This window comes from Panthera uncia (genome assembly GCF_023721935.1).
Source record: "Panthera uncia isolate 11264 chromosome D3 unlocalized genomic scaffold, Puncia_PCG_1.0 HiC_scaffold_9, whole genome shotgun sequence".
Taxonomy (NCBI): domain Eukaryota; kingdom Metazoa; phylum Chordata; class Mammalia; order Carnivora; family Felidae; genus Panthera; species Panthera uncia.
The window spans coordinates 4,382,289-4,403,021 of NW_026057587.1; the positions used below are offsets into that span (position 1 = coordinate 4,382,289).

General features: G+C 61.5%; 1 protein-coding gene across 1 annotated transcript in view; it reads left to right on the top strand.

The window, feature by feature from the left end:
- The window catches only part of EP400 (E1A binding protein p400), a 101,565-nt gene extending 80,839 nt beyond the window's left edge, over nucleotides 1–20,726 (top strand). Inside the window, 11 exon segments of the mRNA XM_049620696.1 lie at nucleotides 58–309; nucleotides 1,277–1,322; nucleotides 1,397–1,506; nucleotides 6,160–6,367; nucleotides 6,497–6,696; nucleotides 8,322–8,540; nucleotides 10,308–10,503; nucleotides 10,959–11,083; nucleotides 12,968–13,114; nucleotides 17,416–17,493; nucleotides 18,273–20,726. Of these exon segments, the coding sequence (XP_049476653.1) occupies nucleotides 58–309; nucleotides 1,277–1,322; nucleotides 1,397–1,506; nucleotides 6,160–6,367; nucleotides 6,497–6,696; nucleotides 8,322–8,540; nucleotides 10,308–10,503; nucleotides 10,959–11,083; nucleotides 12,968–13,114; nucleotides 17,416–17,493; nucleotides 18,273–18,545 (1,854 nt within the window). The 3' untranslated portion in view covers nucleotides 18,546–20,726.
- The last annotated feature ends 7 nt before the right edge of the window (nucleotides 20,727–20,733 follow it).

Here is a 20,733-nt window from a genome sequence, read left to right on the forward strand (position 1 = left end):
CCTCTCCTCTCCTCTCCTCTCCTCTCCTCTCCTCTCCTCTCCTCTCCGCCTCTGCAGGCGTTGGCCGATCAGCAGAAGGCGCAGCAGCCACCCGTGGCACAGCCCCCGCCGCCCCCACCGCAGCCGCAGCCCCCGCCGCCCCAGCAGCCACCCCCGCCTCTGCCCCAGCCCCAGGCAGCGGGTGGCCAGCAGCCCCCAGGGCCACCGGCCGTCCAGCCGCAGGCCCAGGCGCAGCCCCAGGCACAGCCCGCGCAGCCCCCGCCGAAGGTGCCCCCGGCCATCACGACAGTGGGCAGCGCCGCCGTGCTGGTGAGGGGACACCTCTCCCTGGAGACGGGGTCGGTGCGGAGGGTCTGTTTAGACACAAGCACGGCTTACTCAGGAGGCGGAAGGCCCAGCTTTGCCCCGGCGGGAGCGTGCAGCCACAGGGGGCGCCCTCAGCCGCGCTCCGCCCGCGCTGGGCTCCGTGGCTGGGCTGTCGGGCAGGGTGGGAGGTGGAGGCAGCCGGGAAGTTTGGGGCTGGGCCGAGTGAGGTGTCGCTGTGAGGGCCCACGGAGGCACGGGGACCATTGGTGTCACCACGCAGACTCCCTTGTCCCGACCCTCGGGCCTTGCCTCGGTGCCCGTGTGGGCGTGTTCCCGCACACACGTGCGCACGGGTCTCCGGTGCCCGTCAGGGAGAGGGGTACAGTGACGCACGGAACAGGGAAAGAAAGGCTGACTCGTGATCCCACATGTCCTGTGCTGCTGTCATCGTGCTCCGGTGTGCTCCTCACCGTGTGCGCCCACGTGGCCTGTCCCCATGCGGTGTGGACACTGGAGTCACACGTGGGGAGAACGCCTGGACCTTTTTGGGAAGCGCCACTGCCGGGCGTGGGGGCCGTGGGTCCTCGTCTGTAGCTGCGTCCGCTGTGGTGGGCTTGTCGCGTGACCTGGACGGTTCCTCCGTCAGAAAGCTCACTCGCTCACGGAGCCCCTGCTCCCGTGGCCCCAAGGGCACAGCGGTGGGTGGTCGGGGAGGGACTCTGCGTGCGGCCCTTGTGACAGCAGTCTGTGGGGAGAGAGTGGGCAGCAGCTAGCATGGAGCCTCGGGCTTGGCGATGGTGGGGGTCGGGACGGCTGGTGTGGCCGGGGCCCCGGAGGAAGGGGGCAGGAGTCGGCCGTGGGGCTGTGGAACTAGGCACGCGTTTGGATGATTCCGATGAAGTGGAAACACTCGGAGGTTTGACGCAGGGAAGAATTTGTCCTGAAATCCAGATGCTTTTGCTTTCAGCAGGCGGGAGCCATTAAAACGTCCGTCACGGGGACAAGCATGCCCACAGGTAAGGGGTCAGAGACGCCCCCATGAGAACTCCCTGCATCCCCGTGCTCCTGCCTCACAGGTCTCTCCCCTCAGGCACAGTGAGTGGAAACGTCATCGTGAACACCATCGCGGGCGTCCCTGCCGCCACCTTCCAGTCAATTAATAAGCGTCTCGCTTCACCGGTGGCACCGGGAGCCTTGACCGTGAGTTGTCCCTGCGCACGGGTACCTTCGGTAGCACGTGTGACTTAGGACCCCGCGGAGCTTGTTTGTATTTATTTATTGTTTTAAAGTAATCTTTACACCGAATGTGGGGATTGAACTCACAGTCCCAAGATCAGGGTCTGTACTGACTAAGCCAGGGGTTGCCCCAAAAGTTGTTTGCTTTTTAAAGAAATATCCCAGTGGGGCAGAAAGTTCCGACCCGGCTTGAATTTCCTAAGATGATGTAAGTGTTCAGGGAACGGCGTCTGCGGTGTGCTTGCTGAGGGCGTGTGTTGAAATCCCTGTAGCGGTTGTGGGAGGAGAAAGGCGGGTCGTGAGGCTGGGTCGCAGACTCCACTGACGGGGGCGCCTCATGTACCGTGACAGATTTGCTTGGGGGGACGTGGGGCCTCAGAGATGGCCACTGTTGGGGGAACCGTACAGGTGGGCGTGCGAGGGCCAGGTGGGGTGCGAAGCGCAGGAGGCGTGGTCAGCTCGTGGGGCGGCCAGACCTGTGCGTGGGAAGCGGGCAGAGGGAAAGCCGTGGGGCCGTGAGACCCTCTGAGCGCAGAACCGGGAGACCTTGCACTCACCAAGACACACGCCGTGTCTGGCCACCTCCTTGCCCCTGGTGCTTCACTGTAAATGACAAAAATAAGCGAGACTGAGGAGGCTCGACTTACATCTCCGTTTCCAGTTTAGTCACGTATCCAAAGACAGCACGTGCCCTGCGCGAGCAGTGCCCTGACAAGTAGAGTATCGTCCCTCTTGGTTTTGAAAGTGTCTCCTACGAAAGGTGCTGCTGTAGTGATCGAGACAAGGTGGCGGTGGCGGTGGCAGGGCAGGTACAGCTCCGCAGAATGGGGTACCGAGTCCCGAAAGAGACCCACGTGCGCATGGGCGTTGGTTTCCATGGAGAGCGCCAGGGGGTCACAAGGGGAGAGCCTGGTCTTCTCGACGAGTGGCGCTGGGAGGCCTGCGAGAGCACGAGCCGGGCCCCCGCCGCGTACGAGGAGTCACCCGAGGTGATGGTACACCCAAACGTAAAACCCGAAACAGAAGGACCCGTACACGGAAACCCTGGGAGAACAGCTTTGCTCCCTTGCGTTGGACGGAGACCAAAAGTTAGCCTTCGTGAAAGTCAACATCTGGTGCTTGAAACATATTAAGAAAATGGAAAGCTTGGAAAATGCTTGTTGGCCACGTGTGATAAAGGTCCAGTTTGTGGATCGAATGAGGAGTCTGCAGTAAGAAAACAATTTCAGACAGCGGACCACAGATCTGAGCAGTCACCTCCCCGAAGAAGAAGCAGGGACAACAGACGTGGACAGGGGTTGGACGTTGTTAGTCCTCAGGGAAAAGCAGGCGAAGGGCCCAGTGAGGTGTGCCGGCGTGTCTCGGCGCGGCTTTAGAAACCAGACCTGGCCGCCCGCCTGGAGCTCGCGCTGCTGATGGCGGGGTCTTAGCGTCGTGTGGGAGATGCGGGGAGGCGGCCTGCCGCACAGCCTCGCACCTCCACGCCTAGGATTTCCCCCAGGGAAGCGAAAGCACGCTTCTGCACGGAAAGCCTGAGTGTGAGTGCGTGCAGGGGGCTTCGTTCATAGTCACTCGGAGAGGAAGCGACCCCAGGACTTTCAGCCGTGAATGGATGGGAGGGCCCGCTGGCACGTCCGCTCCCTCTAGGAACACCCCGCCGTGCACAGTGGGCTGCTGGCCCGCGTGACAAGGTTTGCCAGTGAGCAGCATTTCAGAAGGCCTCACGTTTAAGTAACGTGGGAAAGGCAAAACGGTAGAGACAGGAGACAATACGATCCGTATCTAGATTGCGGTGGCTGCTTGGCCACATGCACCTGTGAACACTCATAGGTTCGTATACCGGAAACGGGAGAGTTGTACTGTCTGTGCTACGGCATAAATGAGAAGGTTTTCTAGCGTGTCATTTAGGATTACTTTACTTATTTTTCTTCATGCTTTGCAATAAAGCACTTTTGATTTAGCATCTTAATAAATAACAGCAGCCAGTGGCTGGGCGTGTGGCGTTACGAATGTCCTGCGTGGCCAGTAGCCTCCTGGTGTGAGGGTGGACACCCAAGACGTTGCACTTGTCCTGTTTTGAAAAAGACCCGTTTCTACGTTTGACGTTTATAGGAGGTAAAGTAATCCATCCGTGACGTGTTTTTTGAGTAGCTCTCAGAGACGAGATACTCTTTGTGGCGACGTGGGAGTAGAAATTGGAGTCCCACACGGCGTACTTCCCAGGGCTCTGAGAGACCTGCGGCAGGACCGCCCAAGAGGGACAGGTACCAGGGAGGCCTCTCTGAGCTTCCAGAGGACGGGACGACGTCGTCCACGCAGGCGACTCTTCGGCACTGGGAAGGCGTGTACAGGGCCCGGCGGGTGGTTCTGTTCAGGGGGCACAAACAGACGTCTGAACGGAGGCAGGGATCCCCCTCCCAGAGGGGCCCTGCGCGCTCGCACCGTGGGACGTTGAGCTCACTGGTCTTAGGGTTTGTGTGTCTGGCTGAAGGATATGGGTTTGTTCGCCGGCAGCCGGGAGCCCTGGGAAGTGCCTGAGCAGAGGTGTGCTCTAGGACAGTTCCCGTGACGCTGCGTGTGTCGCAGGATGGGACCCGAGAAGAAAAGGGCAGAGGGAAGACCGTCCCAGAAGTCCGGGAACGGGCTTCTGTTTCTGGTAATGAGGTCCGGCCTGTTACTTACGCTGCTCTCTAACGAAATGCATCAGAACCATCGGATACAGAAGACTCATCGTCTCTTTAAAAGTTTTAAGGAGCTGACGAAAAACGTATCGGGGCAAAGTCTGAGGAGGAAGAAATGCAGAGAAGCTGCACCGACGTGGTGTCTGCCTTGCGGTGCCTCTCACCCGTGTCGCCGGACAGGGGACCCCGTGTGAGCCTGAGGCTCGCTCACCCCTGGGGAGTCTGGACGGAGGTGCCGACCCCGTGGGCCGGGAGCCCGGCGGCTCTTCCCGGGACGCGCAGCCGAGCCAGAAGTGAACCCCAGCTTCCCTCCGCCCTCGTGCTGCCCGCAGGGGCGGCGCAGGGCGGGGCCTCTCTCCCTCCAGAGTTGGAGTCCCAAGTCTGTCCTCCGTCAGCCGGAGGGTAGTAGTCAAGTTTTAGGGCACAGTTGTGGGTTTCCAACTGTGCAGGGGCTTTGGCGCCTGTGGCCCCCACACCCGTCCAAGGTTCACCATAGAGAACGTCCGGGAAGGAGAAATACGGTCACCAGGATTGAAAAAAAGAAAAACTCTGGTAACGGGTACAGCGTGTTTACACACGGTTGGGAGCATTAGCCGGAAGAGGAGTCCCGCCCAGTGCCGTGTGGGCGACAGCAGGGAGTGCGCGAAAGAGCGCGCGAGGCCGCCGAAGACCGACCGGGAGCCTGTGGTGCAGCGGGGTCCAGACAGGGAGGAGGGCGGGCAAAAGCAGCATTTGAGGATGCGAGTTTTCCAGAACCGAGCGACGGCACCGACCCGTACTTACGGAAATCCCGACCCGTCCCCGCGCAGCCCGCCGTGGGACCACGGGACGGGGCCCGCGCCCGCACGGGGCCGGCCGCAGAGAGACGTGAAAGCAGCCCGAGCCCGGCACGCCGCCTCCGGGGGCGGTTTCCTTCTCGCCGGCCGTGAGGCCGGGAGCTGCTGGGACGACAGGATGCGCTAGTGGCGGTGACGCCGCCTCTGGTGTTCCGTCTCTTCCGGGAAAACTTAGGAGAACGAGGGTAACGTGGCGTTCCCAGACGAAGACGGGTCCCGGCCCGGTGGGCCCTTGCCGGATGAAGCCCGCTTGAGGCAGAAGGCGGCTGTCGACAGACGGAAGGTGTGAGGAGCGGGGCGGACGCCGACCCGACTGCGACTCCGCGCGGGGCCGACAGCAGGGACCACGCGCGGGGACAGCGGCGCGTGAGCCAGCGGGGGACCGAGGGGCCGAGACGCTCTGCGGTCTCTCAGGAGGAGCGCGGGTGTGCCGCCGTAGAGGAGACTCTAGCAAGCGTTCACGGGGTAATTGTAACGGAGCCACCAGAGGAATGCGAGCGTGACTCCCGTGCTCGGGAGGGAAGAGCAGCAGAGAGAGACGTGCTGTGAGGGAAGGCGGGAGAGCAGGGTCGAGGCGCGTGGAGCCGGATGGCCGCCCGGGAAGCACAGCGCGTGGTGCCGGGACCGCGCGCGGGGACGGGGACGGGGCGGCCGTCCGCACCGCGGGGCCGGCAGGGACCAGGGGAGTCGGTGGGGCGTGCCCACTGCTCGTGGCGGGATGCGGGCGGCCGTGGCTCCGAGGGTCCGCGTGTGGGGCGCGGGGAGCGGCAGCGCCTGTGCGGGGGCGGGAGAAGCTCGGTGTGTCCGGGGAGTGAGCACCGTCGTCTGGAGGCTGGCCCAAACCTCACAGTGTCCCGGGGACGAGAGTCTTTGAGGACAGCGGGGACGGGAGCGCCGGCGTCTCAAACTGGTTTTCTGTGGTTAACCGACCCGCTTCAGTGGAACTGTCTCCGTCGGCACGTTCAGCCTGTCAGGCCGCTGAGATCCGGAAAGCGCTCCGTTTTCTTGGGTTCAGAGATTGGGGTCCTCTGCCTCCCACGACCGAGGAAAGAGAAAAGTGCCGAGTGACCTGACGGCCTCCCCCCCGTCGCCTCTTGCAGACCTCTGGAGGCCCTGCTCCCGCCCAGGTGGTCCACACCCAGCCGCGAGCGGTCGGCTCCCCGGCCACGGCCTCGTCCGACCTGGTGTCCCTGGCACCCACCCAGAGCGTTCGCGCGGTTACCTCTGTGACAGCCTCGGCCGTGGTCACCACCAGCCTGACCCCGGTGCAGACCCCGACCCGGTCTCTGGTGACTCAGGTGTCCCAAGGTAAAGGCGGGTTCGGTTTCCCGTGTGACCCTTCTCACCGTCAAACCGAGCCGGGACCTCGAGCGGCCGTTTGTCACGGGAGGAGGGGAGGGCCGTGTGCGCGCGAGGTCTGACGGAGCCCCTCTCCAGCCGCAGGGGTGCAGCTGCCCGGGAAGGCCATCACGCCCGCACACTTCCAGCTGCTCAGGCAGCAGCAGCAGCAGCAGCAGCAGCCGCAGCCGCAGCCGCCGCCGCCGCCGCCGCCGCCGCCCTCCCAGGTGCAGGTCCCGCAGATCCAGGGCCAGGCCCAGTCGCCGGCGCAGATCAAAGCTGTCGGCAAGCTGACCCCGGTGAGTATCTTGCGGGGAACCGCACGCACGCCATCCGATGCCTCGCCTTGTCGTTTACTTCCAAGTGTGTTTTGCACGGATCCGCTGTGGTCTTTGGGGGAGGCGTGCTTGTCTCGTCTTTAACAACCACTCTCCGTACGGCGCCCCCCCACGGTCGTGTGAGCGGCCTGGTCACAGCGCTCTGGAGACGTGTCTTCCCGCTCGCTGTCTGGCGCTCCGCGCCGCAGTTCAGGCTCCGAAGTAGAGGTTCCGTCCCCAGCCAGAGAAAATGGTGACGCGTAGCGCATGGGTGGTGTTGTTCCTCAAAGTGATTTGAGTCCTGACGTTCCTGATTTTTGCCGCTCTGCACCACCTGTGCAGTCGTGTACAAAAATACGTTCACTTTGAAGGGAGATACTGTATCTGCCACATTGGAAGAGCGCCATTGCTTGGCACGGGTAGTGAGTAGAGAGAACTGCTAGAAACAAGACAGTGTTTTAGAGTTCCAGCTAGTTCCCGGGCCTGCCACAGTAAGTACCCGACCTTGGGCCTGCCCTTCTCGCTTGCAGAGGGGCAAGAGGGCATGCCGGAGGGCTGCGGGGGGGGGGGGGGGGGGGTGTGCAAGCCCTCAGCCGAGGCTCCACTAGTGAGGCCCCGGGCGCACCAGAGAAAGGACGAGCCACCTGATACGGCATTCACGCTCGATCATAGCCAAAAGGCCCAGAAGTGATCCCAGAGAAAGCACTCAGCTCCTGTCGCGCCAGCCACGTGTCAGGGGCTCTGTGACTACCGAAGGGGACAGCCCGGGTCTAGAACGTGGCCGTTACTGCAGAAGTCTGGGGGACGGCCCTTAAATTAGAAAGTTACTGGGCCCGGCTCCCTCTCCCCACCCCCCCCTGCCCCCCCCCCCCCCCCACCCTCCCCGCCCCCCCCCCCCCCCCCCCCCCCCCCCCCCCGCACTGCCTTCCCTCCTCCCCATGTCCTGCTTCTCCCCAGGACACGAGGGCCTGCCCACGGCTGCCAGGGCCTCCCGATCACTCACTTGTTTGCCTGTGCCTGGGCGCAGCCTGCCCTCCCTGAAGTCGATTTCAGAGTTGTTGTCATTGTCCCCATGTAGACACAGATCTGATAGGAATTACACAGCATAAGTTCTCTAAAAAGAAAATTGACTCCTTAAAATAGTTTTTGGGCTGTTTTGGCATCTTGATGTTTTAACTTAAAGGCATGAGACTTTTTTATCGACTGTATTCATTTGGAGACACTTCGAACAAAAAGTTGAGAGCTGATGCACGTCTCCTAATAGACTTTAGAAGTTCAAAAAGGATTATGATTTAAAGACTTTAAAAATTTTATAGGATACAGATTTAAGGTCACTTGTTTGCGAGTGACAGAAACCAAGAAATCTTGCTGTGAATTCACTCATCTGTCAGAATTACTGTTTCTAGTTTGCGTCAATAATGCTAGTTTTTAACAAAAGAACATTTTTTAAAAATGTCAGAAAGCCCCTAGATTATGGTTTGCATATTGCGTATTAGCAACTGTCTACCCCGGTGTTTAATGGATAGTTCAACGGTAACTTGAAACCAAGATTTATGGATTTGGAATGCGGCTAATATTGATGAAAAGCTACTTTATCTGGGTTTTAGGAACATCTGATCAAAATGCAGAAGCAGAAACTGCAGCTGCCCCAGCAGGCCCCCCCACCGCAGGCCCCGCCAGGGCCCCCACAGCCCGCCACACAAGTGCAAGTGCAGGCCCCGCCACCCACGCCGCAGCAGAGCCCCCAGCTGGCCACGGTCACGGCCCCGCGGCCCGGAGCCCTGCTCACGGGCACCACCGTGGCCAACCTCCAGGTGGCCCGGCTCGTAAGTTCCAGTTGATACGTTTGTTTTTCCGAGGCAATGTCTTTGAACGTTTACGTGGACTGTTACTGCTTGCTCAGGCCGACGCTAGGCGTTCTGGCGGGCCTCCTAGGAAAGCGATAGGTGCGCTTCCCTCCCCACGCCGCCCAGAGCTTTGGCGGGCGGGGCAGCTGGAGGAGGCGGGGAGTGAGCCAGACGATGCAGGGAGGGCCAGGCTCTGTTGGGGACGAGGCCCGTGTCGGGAGGTGGGCGAGGCCTGAACACCAGGCTCTGGTGTCCCTGTGCTCTGTCGGCCCAGAGACGCCGGAGGTTTCTGAAGGGGAGCAGAAAGTCGCAGTGAAATCAGCATCTGGGAAGAGGAGTGAGATTCGGCAAGAGCGGGTCTCATGTGCTGTGGGCCAGACACTGTCCCATCAGGCGAGCCTGTGTCCTGCTTGGGGAGCCCCGCGTTCTGGCCCTAGTGACCGCTAACGGCAGGGACCCTGCTCCGGGCCAGGTGCCGCCCTAGGCCCTGGACCTCTCACGTGATCAGTGCTCGCAGGCTGCTGCTGAGGCAGGAGTAGGGCGGTTTGAGTGTGCACTCAACTGTGCAGGTGTGCAGACTGAGGCCCACAGCTCAGGTAACTTGCCCAAATCGTACTGCGGGTCGCCTGCCACTGGGCGGCTCGGGCTGGGTGCTCAGGCTCTGCTGTGCGTGTGCCTCACGCCTGCTCCAAGGCCGCAAGACGGGTGGGAGTGGACGGGAACCGGGAAGGCAAGTGTGGTTCTGCCTGTATTCACAAGAAACGTTTAGTTCAAACAAGAGTGGGGATCACGTGCGGTGGCCAGGGTGTAGGGAAGGCGGCACGTGCCCCCTGCAGGGTCGCCGGAGGGAGATCGGCTCCGACTCTGGGGGGAGTTCCGGTGATTCGGCCAAAAACTGCTCGCCAGTTTACCTCGGGGACCTGTGTCTGTTCCCTCTAAAGAACTAGTAGGAGGAGTACCACGTGCCGGGCGCACAATCCTGTCGTTTCGGGCGTGTTAGAGGAGGGACGTAGGCCCCCCTTAACTGGGGACTTTACCAAATAGTGCAGTGGCGTCCCACTCGTTGGGACAGCACGCAGCTTTGGACGATGATGTGGCAAAAGGCAGAGAAACCGACCACAAGCTACGTGCAAGTCGTCCCGCTTGCACACTTTCGCAGCAAGTCACGAAGGTGAGAACGTCTCATGGGCTCAACGCTGGTTTTCACACTCACGTGTGTGTAGGTTTAGGGTTAGCCGAGTGCTTGCACGGGTAAAGTGGATCTGTTTTCCTCTCCGAAGATGCAACATAATCGACGAGCACTCGGTAGCAGCGTGGTGACTGAGTAGCAACAGGTGGGATCCGTGGGAGAGCTTTCTGGAAGAGTGCGGCAGGGGCCACAGGAGGGGGCGGCAGGCCGGCCTTCAGTCGTAGCGGAAGGAGCGGGAGACGGCTTGTGTAGCAGACGCTGCAGGCCGGGGCTCCTCCGAGGAGCGGGGGCGGAGAGGCACAGGTGCGAGCTGCGTGGCAGGGTCTGATCGCGAGTGTGGGTGTGCAGCACGTGGGGCTCATGGAGCCCCCGTCCCCACGCTCGCCGGTGGCGGGTCAAGCGTAGATGAGCCCACGCCTCCGTATGTTCCTTCAGCCGACAACCACTTTTCACTTTGTGAATCGTTTCCCACCGCTTGGCCTCTTGTGGGGAAACGTTTGCACAGACGAGTGCCGTCCCGAACATCTCTGGACTCTCCCATTATTTTCATTGTTTAGACCCGGGTTCCCCCTTCGCAGCTGCAGGCGCAAGGGCAGATGCAGGCTCAGGCGCCCCAGCCGGCCCAGGTGGCGCTGGCGAAGCCTCCGGTGGTGTCCGTGCCTGCGGCCGTGGTCTCCTCGCCGGGTGTGACGACCCTGCCCATGAACGTTGCCGGGATCAGTGTGGCCATCGGGCAGCCGCAGAAAGCTGCAGGTGCCTGTCTTGTGCGGCCCCTCGTCCCCCCCCCCCCCCCCCCCCCCGCCGCTGCGCTTAGAGCCTCGAGCGGGGCCAGCGCGTCCTCTGGCATGATGGCCACCCGCCCTGCCGGCTTCCGTGCTGGACGCCCACGTCAAGCATGTCAGGGCAATGCACCTTCAGCCGGAGTGCCCCTTGGCGTCCCAAGTACAAGGCTTGGCCCTTCGTTTAACCGTTAACGTTCTGAGCTCCCCGTACCTTTACGTGAACGTTCTCATGAGCCCAGAAACCACGTAAGCGTACCCGTGGGGTGGCCGTGTTTGTCCCGCACAGATCCCGCGTGGGGTTTTCTACAGGGACGGCCGTCCGTCTGAACCACCCGGCGGCTCAGGGAGATGCAGGGAGCTTCAGGGAAGCCCCGAGACCCGCGCCCCTCCTGAGCTCTGTGACTAAGGACTTGGTCGTGTTCGCAGGACAGACCGTCGTGGCCCAGCCCGTGCACGTCCAGCAGCTGCTGAAGCTGAAGCAGCAAGCCGTGCAGCAGCAGAAAGCCATCCAGCCACAGGCTGCCCCGGGCCCAGCGGCTGTCCAGCAGAAGGTACCGGCTTCCTGCGGGGATTCTCCCGCCACCCTGTCTCCACGCCGAGCCGGGCCCTGCCGCCGGGCACGGCGTGCGCGTGGGACGGGAGGGTGCTGCGCGCCTCGCCTCGCTGCCTGACGACCCCGTGCCCGTGCACTCAGGCTGCACGGGGGGCTCGGGGTAGGAGCTGCTGTGAGGCCTCCCCGGGGAGAGTGTGGTTACGGGACGGGGACCCCCGGGTGCCAGGAGCCTGCGGGGAGCCGGGAAGCGGGCTGTGGAATTGCACGGCTGGGGAAGGGCCGGAAGGATTCAGGGGTGGAGGTGTAGCTCTCCGTGTGTGAGTGCCTGGCCCCCCGGTGTACGGGACGGACCTTGTGCTCAGATGAGCCAGGCGGGGGCTGTGTCCTTGTGTGTTTGTACACGCGTGCGTGCGTGCCGTGAGGGGAGTGACGGGCTGAGGGGAGAGGGGCCTGCCGGAAGGAGCGCTGTCAGCGTCTCGCCGACTCACAAGTGTGCGAGCACGTAGCTCTGAGCGGATTCGGGTCCCCAGGCCGTGCACCGTGCAGGCGCCCCACTGAGAGGAGGCGAGAGTGAGGTGCTGGGCTGCTGTGCGTACTCACTGGTAGCTCGCAGCCCGACGTGTGGGCGATGACACTCTGGTTCTCCGGGTGCGTGTCAGACCCGCTGTTTTCCTGCACGGGAGCGGCTGTCGCCGCGGTGTCGGATTTCAGGGCAGGGCTGCGCGTGTTACCCAGAGGAAACTGAGGCTCAGAGAAAGGAAATGACTTGCTCAGAGTCGCAGAGCTGACCGTCGGACCGCAGGGTCCCGCGTGCGGCACACGTGTCAGACGGACGGCTCTTCCCGGAGTGTCGCCGTCCCGCTTCCAGGGGCCTGCTGGGGGCGGAGACCCCGCCCGCCTCTGACCCCGTTGTGTCTGTGGGGACGGCAGAGGGAAGGGGCCGCGCCGGCCAGGGGCGTGGTTAGGGCGTGCCAGGGCAGACACGTTCAGGAGGGCAGAGGGGGGGGGGGGGGGGGGGTGGCTCGGGCAAGAGCCATCCTGGCGGCAGCCGCTCCACGTGCCAGATGTGTGCCCTCGGGACCTCTTGCCCCTTCCTCCCGGGTGGGTGGAGCCGTTGGCCTTCGAGAAAGGTGTGTCTCGTTGGTTGCAGAGCAGTCAGCACACCCACCGCCGGGAGCCGTGTCCTCCCCTCGGAGGAGACCCTCCGAGTCCCCTCCCTGGTCCTTTCGGGCCATCCTGGGACTCGGCTCCATAGGCGTGTAGGGCGGGGCCGCTCGCAGAGCCGGCCACGCTGGGAGGCACTGGCTCCAGGATGCCGAGGACACCGTGGTCGGGCCTGTGTCATTGTAGGGTTGGCGTACCTTGGGGCGGGGAGGGGGGGCGGGGGGCCTTAGCTGTAGCGTCGGTCTGATGTTCGTGTGGCTCGGGAGACTAAAGAATACCGTGGGTGGCCACGGCCTCCTAAACCAACCGTGTAGACTGTGTGCACGGCCTGGGGAACAGTCCTCGCTCCTGGCAGAGAAAACTAGAAATGAGATTAAACCTGCAAAGGTCGTGCGTGTAGGTTTCTCGCCCTTTATGCCAAGTGGGTTTGGGTACGTGCCCAAATCGTAAAATTAGATTCAGGAAATCATAGGCGGGTGTTTTTCGTATCGTGGTCAAGTTCACTCACTGACGTGAGGAGCGGACACGACGCCAGGCGTACAGACGGTGTAAAGGTGAGCCCCAGCCTGGTCTCCCAGGGGGCTTGGGCACGGCCGGTGACACACAGGCGGGGCCGTGCCGGGAGCATGGGCCGGGGGTGCCGGGGGCCCTCCCGGCTGGCCCCGAGGAGGCAACGCCTGGCCTCGCCTGGCTCTGACCTAGGGCCGTCTCTCTCCAGATCGCCGCACAGCAGATCGCTGCTCAGGGCCAGCCGCAGAAGGTCACCTATGCCACCCAGCCAGCCCTCAAGACCCAGTTTCTTACCACACCCATGTCCCAGGCCCAGAAGCTGGCCGGGGCTCAGCAGGTGCAGACCCAGATCCAGGTGAGCGGGAGCGCGTATGCGGGGACCGCGCAACACCGGGCGCGCACGGGCTGGTCGGATGCGTGGGGCGCGGAGTGACCGCCGGCGGATACCCCGAAGGCCGCACGGTGGGCCTCTGCTCCTCGGAGGTGGCCGTGCCCTGACGTGCCTCGCTGGCTTTGCCGCCTGTGGGGTCGCAGCGGTGTGGCTTGGGGGCCGTGCTGAGGTCACGCTCCGGGGACGTCCTTCGTGCCTGTGAGGCTCCTCCGGGAGGTAGCGGTCAACTTCCTGCTTGACGCATCCGCACGCGCCATCACTCGGCTGCCGCCGGCCGTGTGGGCTGCTCCTGGCTTCGCCGCCGGCCCGTGGCTGCTTACGGAAGGCGGCAGGAGCCGCAGAGACGCGTGCCGGGCCTCAGCAGGGGGGCTGCTTCGCGCACGTGAGCCGCGCACGCGGCCACCCGGGGTGGGGGAGCAGCGTCGTGGGGGGTGCGCGTCCATCGGGCTTCTGCAGCGGTCCCAGCCCCCCGGGCCTCCTCCTGGCCTCGGCCTGCCTGCGTGCCGCCGTGTCCCTCCGGCGGCTGCCGCGGCTCCGCCTGTCAGGACCCCGTGAACCGGCGGCTCTCGTCTTCTGTGAGCCGCTGCCCGTTCCGGTGCTCTCCCAGCGCTGCTCCCACCCTGGCTGTTAGCCCTCGGGGCTCTGTACTGTTGCCGTCGGCGCCCGATCTTTGCACTCACGGCGTGGTGTCTCCGGATGAGCGAAAGTTCTTAACTTTAACGTACCGGGACTCGTCAGTCTTCCTGTTTCTGAATGGCGCTTTCTGTGTCTTGCTTAAGAAACCCTTCCCAGACGTCCCGACGTTCCTTTCCCTTATCTTCTACAAGCCTCGTAGTTTTTCATTCACACTTAGGTTTTTAACCTTGTTGGAAGTGTTTTTCCAGGTGATAGACAAACAGGGATTCGTTTGCATTTTCCCATCAGAACACCCTGTTACTTTCGGCACTACTTTTCCCCCGATCCGTCGCGGGGCACTGGCATAAACGGTGCCTTCTCCAGCACCGCGCTCTGCGTCCGTCCCTCGGGCGTAGAGAGGCTCGGCATCCGGGAGGCAGACCCCCCACCTCGTCCCGCTGGTGACATCCTGCTGCGCTTGGCTCTCTGCGCTTCCCAGCTCGAGTCAGCTGGTGAAGTTGACACGCCACGGCCACAGCTGTTGGAATTCTCGCTGGAACCGCTCGCTTTGGCACACGCACGCTAAAATTAGCGGGGTGCAGCATTCCTGGACTCTGTAGACGAATCTGGGGGAAAGCTGATGTCTCTGCAGCCTCGACTGGAGATTCACCAACGTGATGTGTCTTTTGTTGTTTAACTTCTTTAACGCCCTTTAACTAGGTTTTCTGACTTTTTCCCAGGAAGGTCGTATCTCTTGTATCGGATTTGTTCCTGCTTAGTGAATATTTCTGATGCTTCTGTAGTCCTGTGTTTCTGAATCTCTGTTTTCTGTCTGTGCCTTGCACAGTCTCTGTACCTTGACCTTTGAATCCGGATGCCTCCATCAAGCCCTGTTCCTTCGACAGTCCACCCGTGGTCTCCTGCGCTTCCTTTGTCCCCCGGCACGTGGCCCGCACAGGGTGGTGGCCGGAGCCTTGCTCTTGCCCCGCCCCTTTCTTCCTGCTTTGTTGTGCCGGTGAGGCCCGCAGAGGCCCCGACGGAGTGGACGGGAGGCTCGGCCATATCTGTTCACGTGATCATCTTTGCAAGGTCTGATTTGTTAAATCATCCTTCGTTAGAGCAAGACAATTTTCTTCTTCACCTAGTTTGCTAGAAATTTTGTTCCCTTTTTTTTGTGGCGTTTTAAAAGTGTTTTTAGAGGCGCTTCTTCCCTTGGTGATCCCTCCCAGTCTTGACGCCCCGGTTCTGTCTCTGTGCCCATGACTCCAGATTCACACCTGCAGCCGATTGCTACTCCTGTTCCAGACTCTGGTCCTAACCGCCTTTGGACAGGTCCCCGGAGACGTGTGGCCTCTGCGGGGCCTTGGCCTCACGTGACCTTCGGCCTTGCCTGGGCCAGACCCACAGCAGCTGTCCTTTCTTGATCTCACACTCCAGACCCAGTCCGCCAGCGATTCCGGCTCTCTGGCAGTGTCGGGCACGGTTGTCAGGCCATCCTGTCGCTGGGTCAAGTTTACTACTTGGGTTGCTCCAGACTTCTGCGTCCTTACCGATGCCTGTTCTGTCAGTTACTGCACAGATGTGTTAAAAGTCTCTCACTCTGCTTGTGCGCTTCTCCTTATGTTTTTTTCCATTTTTGCTTTTTTTCTTTTTTAATTTAATGTTTATTTTTGAGGGAGACAGAGCGTGAGTGGAGGAGGGTCAGAGGGAGAGAGGGAGACACAGAATCTGAAGCAGGCTCCGGGCTCTGAGCTGTCAGCCCGGAGCCCGACACAGGGCTTGAACCCACAGACCGTGAGGTCATGACCTGAGCTGAAGTTGCACGCTTAAACCGACTGAGCCACCCAGGTGCCCCTCCGTTTTTGCTTTTTATATTAGATCCCTTATTAGCTACATTTAAATTAAGGATTTTAATTTTATGTCTTTGCTGTTGTTGTTTCGGTAACTGCGTTTATAGTAGTTACTTTCTTGTGAGCCAGCTCCTTGAAGCCCGTCTTTGGGATTGCTTTGAGCCCTGGGTTGCAGGCCGATTCCTGCTCCTGCTGGGCTCCCGGGGGCTCCGCCAGGGCCACATCCGCTGTGGCCTGAGGGTCGGTGTCCCTCAGGTAATGTCAGTCGGGTTCTGCGCCTGGGTCCCCTCCCCTGCCAGCACCAGGGCCTCGGGTGGTGCGCTTCCTCGCAGATCCCCTCCCGGTGACGGAACCACAGGGGGGCCTCACTGACCATGGATCTGAACTCGGCCCCTTGTCTGCCGCGCCCCTGGCGACCGTGAGAATCCCCCGCGGGGCCTCCTCACGGAGCACGTGCTCTCAGGGTGAGCGCCTCCGCCCGTCACTCTGGGTGCCACCACGGCTGCGGTTTGGGACCGGGACTTCCTCGCCTCTTGCGGGTTCATGGACGCATTTAAGATGTGTCCGTGTCACCCACGGGGTCTCCGTGTTTTCGTGGTGTGCCCACGGAGTCCCGGCCCGCTGTGTGCAAGTGGGGCCCTCACCCAACTGCCTGAGTCTTTGTTTCCGGTCAGCGCTGCGGAGGACTTGGGCGCGTTCGTTGTCCCAGCAGATCCTGTGACGATTTTTAATACAGTGAACTGGTGTGTGCTCTCCGCATAATTTCACGTTTTATAATGAGAACCAGCATTTACTTGGAGCTCTGTCGTTTACAAGTGTGTCACGAAATTTCACATTTGCTCCAGAATTGTCTCAGAAAAGACTTAACTTCATCCCTGTTCTATGAGTTAGAGACCCAGGCAGGAGTGGCCCGGCCCGGCCCCCAGCAGCTGCCCACTCAGGAGCCTGATCTGCCTCTCTGAACCGACAGCCCCGGGTAGACCCAAGTGGCCAGGATCCTCTTTCTGCCTCGGGACAGCCACATACGCACATGGCGAAACATTTGTGAAAGGCAGTGGCGGGGTGGGAAGCGGCACTTTGTCGGGAAGGGAGATCTCAGTCGTGATCGAGAAGAAGATGGCAGCGTGATGAAATGTGGGTGCATCGTGAGAACGGGCTGAGCCTTAGCTGCAGTGGGGGTGCCCTCCCGGGACATTGCCCAGGCTCGAAGAAGGGACTCTTGTGAGAATTCTGGAGACGCTAAACTATTTCATTCTCTCCTCGATTTACTTCTCTTACATAAACTCTCCCATACAAACAGTTCTTAGTAAAAGAAAAAACGTGGCTGAGACACGAGACCAGGAGAAGCTGCTAGTTAGACCCGCTTGCGGCTTGCGGAGGCGGGCACGGTCCCCCTGCAGCGTGGTAAGCGGGGTCTCTCAGGCTCCAGGTGAGCAACCCGAGAGGGGCTCTTCTGGGTCACTTGGACGCTGTTCTGTTTTTGCTTTTTTTTGTTGTTGACGTTTACTGACTTTTGAGAGCGAGCGAGCACGCGTATGAGCATGAGAGAGGGACGGGCAGAGAGAGGAAGACAGGATCTGAAGCCGGCTCTGCACTGACAGCCCCGACGTGGGGCTCAGACCCATGAACTGTGAGGTCAGGACCCGAGCCGAAGTCGGACGCTTAACCGACTCAGCCCGCCCCGGGCGCCCCTGTTTTTGCTCTTTTTAAGAGCTGAAGGAAAGAAAGGGGGAGAAGAGTCTCTCTCTGTGCGTACGTGCTTTTGAATTCTACATTTGGCTTTTCTTTGTTTTGTCGAAGGTTGCCAAGCTCCCTCAAGTCGTCCAGCAGCAGACGCCCGCGGCCAGCATCCAGCAGGTCGCCTCTGCTTCCCAGCAGGTAGGACCCACAGACGCACAGCCCTCTGGGGGGTGTCACGCCCACCTCTCAGTAAACTTCATGTTTTCCTTTAGGGGGGTTCTTGGTTTTCGTTGTGAGAAAGTAGAACGTTAACAGAATCACTTTCGATTCTCATAATTCAGAAAAAATTCACTTCGGGGAGGATTCTTGAGACCCTTAGGCCAGCAGGACAGAGCTGAACGTACGTGTTCGGGTCAGAAACCAGGGGTTTATTCTAGGGTCACTGCTTCACCGGGGACTTCAGGTGCACCTACAGGCCGAAGCCCCCATACCTTAGTTTTAGGCAAACACTGAAAGAAAACTGCTCGCAGTGACTTTGGGTCCTAGAAGGGTAAGGACTGCTCGGGACCGTGGTGACCCTTGTCACCTAACCATCAGGCTCCTGCCTTTGTATCTGTTGCCACCAAATGCGGCCGGCCGTACAAAGCAGTGCTTTAACAAAGTATCATTCGAAGTCACGCGGGCGTGTGGATTTCAAGGAACCAGCTGGTCTGAAGAGCTGATCCCGCCACCAGCGCCCCGTCGTCAGTCTTCGCCTGAGAGCAGCAGTGGTTTCATTCGGTGGCTTTTTTTTCCGCTTTTGTGCAGTCGGAAACCAGAGTGCATCCTTGGATCCGTCACGTGGTTTCACGTTTCACGAAAACACTGGTGCTAATTAGGCCTTACACCCCCTCCCCACCCCCGAGAACCTTTTGTCGGTCACGTCGCTAGACCTGTGTCTTCTAGGCCGCGCGTGTTTTCTAACTGTTCTGGCTCAGGCTTCCCCGCAGACCGTGACCCTCACCCAGGCGCCCGCGGCCGGGCAGCAGGTGCAGATGATCCCCACGGTGACGGCGACGGCGCAGGTGGTGCAGCAGAAGCTCATGCAGCAGCAAGTTGTGACGACCGCGGCGGCCCAGCTGCAGAGCCCCGGCGTCCCCAACCCGGCCCAGGTGCCAGCCAGCTCCGACAGCCCAAGCCAGCAGCCCAAGCTACAGATGAGGGTCCCCGCCGTGAGGCTCAAGACGCCCACCAAGCCTCCGTGCCCCTAGTCCCGAGAGCGGGGCGGCCTCAGGGCGGGTCGCCGTGCACCGCGCCCCCAGCCAGAGGCGGGTAGACTGTCTGTCGTCGAACCCGGGGACGATGTCATTTGAGATGTGCCGCACCTGCGGAGTTCTCCTTGAAGCGGAGCAGCGTAATCCTTTCCTCCTGCTGCGCCGCCCCCGCCCCGTAGCGTGTCGCCGGTCAGAAGAGTGACGGTGGCGGTTCTACCTTCCGGTTTCTCCTCGAGAGCAGCAGCACTGGGTCTCGAGGCCATTTAGAACCTCCGTTAGCGCGCCGTGTCTCACGCATCACGGTAGCCGCGTGGAGTGCGCGGTGGGTCGTAAAACACTTTCTGAAGCTGAACCGTGGTCTCCGACCGCGTCTGCCTCCGCGCGGGGCTGCACACCTAACTGAGGACCCGCTCCAGTCCTGGGAGAGGAGACAGACCGCCTGACGCAGCGCAGCTCAGACCCGAGAGGCCCAGGGTGCTGTCTTCTCTCCCTCCTGAGACGGGGCCTGTTCGGAGGTTTTCGGGACGTTTTCACCACCGACCCCCATCGGAGCACATTCGTGAAGTGTTCCCACGGTGTCGGCCGGGTACCGTCTCCGGTGGAACTTTCATTCCAAAGAGCGGCCCGTGTGGCCTCCCGCAGGCCCCGCCCACAGCGTGACCGGTTTCCGTCCCGGCACTTCCAGGACACTTCCCGCTCGCGGAGGAAGCCCGTGCTTGGACTCCGCGCGCCGCGGCGGCTCCGGCAGGCTTTGTGAGGCTCCGGTCTCGGACTGGTTTGGGGCCCGGGGGGCTCAGTGCGGGCGGGGGCCCGGTGAGAGCAGGGGTGCCTGGCATCGCCCCCCTCGCTTTCCTGCCCGTCCCGGGCGTGGTCTGCCGCCGCGGGAGACCTCCTCGAGCACGGTGACTTCTTCGCGAGCCTGTAGGCGTTGCCTGCCGAAGCGGGCGCGGTCCACTCTTCACCCTGGGCTCGCGGCAGGTTCTGTTGCCCGCCGTGCCGGGGGCTCGTCCGTGAGCGCCTGCGCTCCTCGCGGTTCTGTGGAAAGCGGAGAACCTTCTGTGCAGTATTTGGGGGCGAGGGGGTGGTACAGCTGAGGGGCAAAGGGGAGGCCCCGTGTGTGCCTCTGTGTCATTTTTGTACTACAGCGAGAAAGCAGGAGTTTTTGCAGCGGGCTCGGTCGGCTGATGACCTGCGCTCACCTGGCCGTTTTCACCCCAGCAGAAGCGCCCCCCGCTCGGGGACCGCCTCTCTGCTCTGCCTCCGTGCCTCTTTTACGTTACTCGGTCCGGGAAATCCGGTTGTCTTAGGTCTGTGTGGGCATCCCGAGGGCTTTTACCTGCTAATTCCGCGTGTTCTCCCCTCGTCGTACCACTTGAAGTGACACAAAGGAAAGCGGCCCGTATGGTTTTGTTTCCGTTCAGCGTGCGTGGACGGTAACACGGGGGCATTTACCGAAGCAAGGAGGCGGCTCGTTGTTGAGCTCTGGGTGGGAATTTGGAAAGGGACTTAGCATTTCGGTTAACTCGAATGGATCCAAAGAGTCCTCTACTCTTGTTTTCTTACAACCACGCTTGTCGGTTCAGGTGGGGCAGGTGCCGTCAGGAGGGACCACAGGGTGCTGGGGGCGCTCTGTCATGCTCCTCCTGTGCGTGCTGAGGGGATTCCTGCCCCTCTTCGTCCCCAGCCGTGCCCCAGAGCCCCCTTGTCTTGTCGCAGCTCCTCCTTCGCACACCCGGTCCGTGTTCCCCTCGCCCTTCGTGGCGCTGGCAGTCTGCAGCTGGAGCAGGTGCCGGCTGCACCTGCTGGAGCGTCCCCGAGGCGGGGCTGCCCGGGTGGCGGTCCTCTGTTAGTCTGGACACCAGGAGGGAATTCGGAGCGTCGCTCAGAACTGACCTGGGGTTCAGAGCGTTCGTGGCGTGGAGCCCCCGCCCTTTTCTCAGTGCGTGACAGGAGTCTCCCGTCTCTCGGGGGGTCTCCTTCGCGGGTCCCCTCACGCAGAATACAGAGCAGGAGACGTGTTACTTCTCTTTTCCTTAGACGTCACCAGCAGCCCCGCAGCCCCCAGTGGTCATTCCGGTAAACCTCCTCCTCCCGGTGTGTAGTTTCTCGGTCTTCTGTCGTGAAGGTTCACTGTCCGTGTTTCAGAACTGAGTGTGGGCGGGGGGGGGGGGGGGGGGGGGGGGGG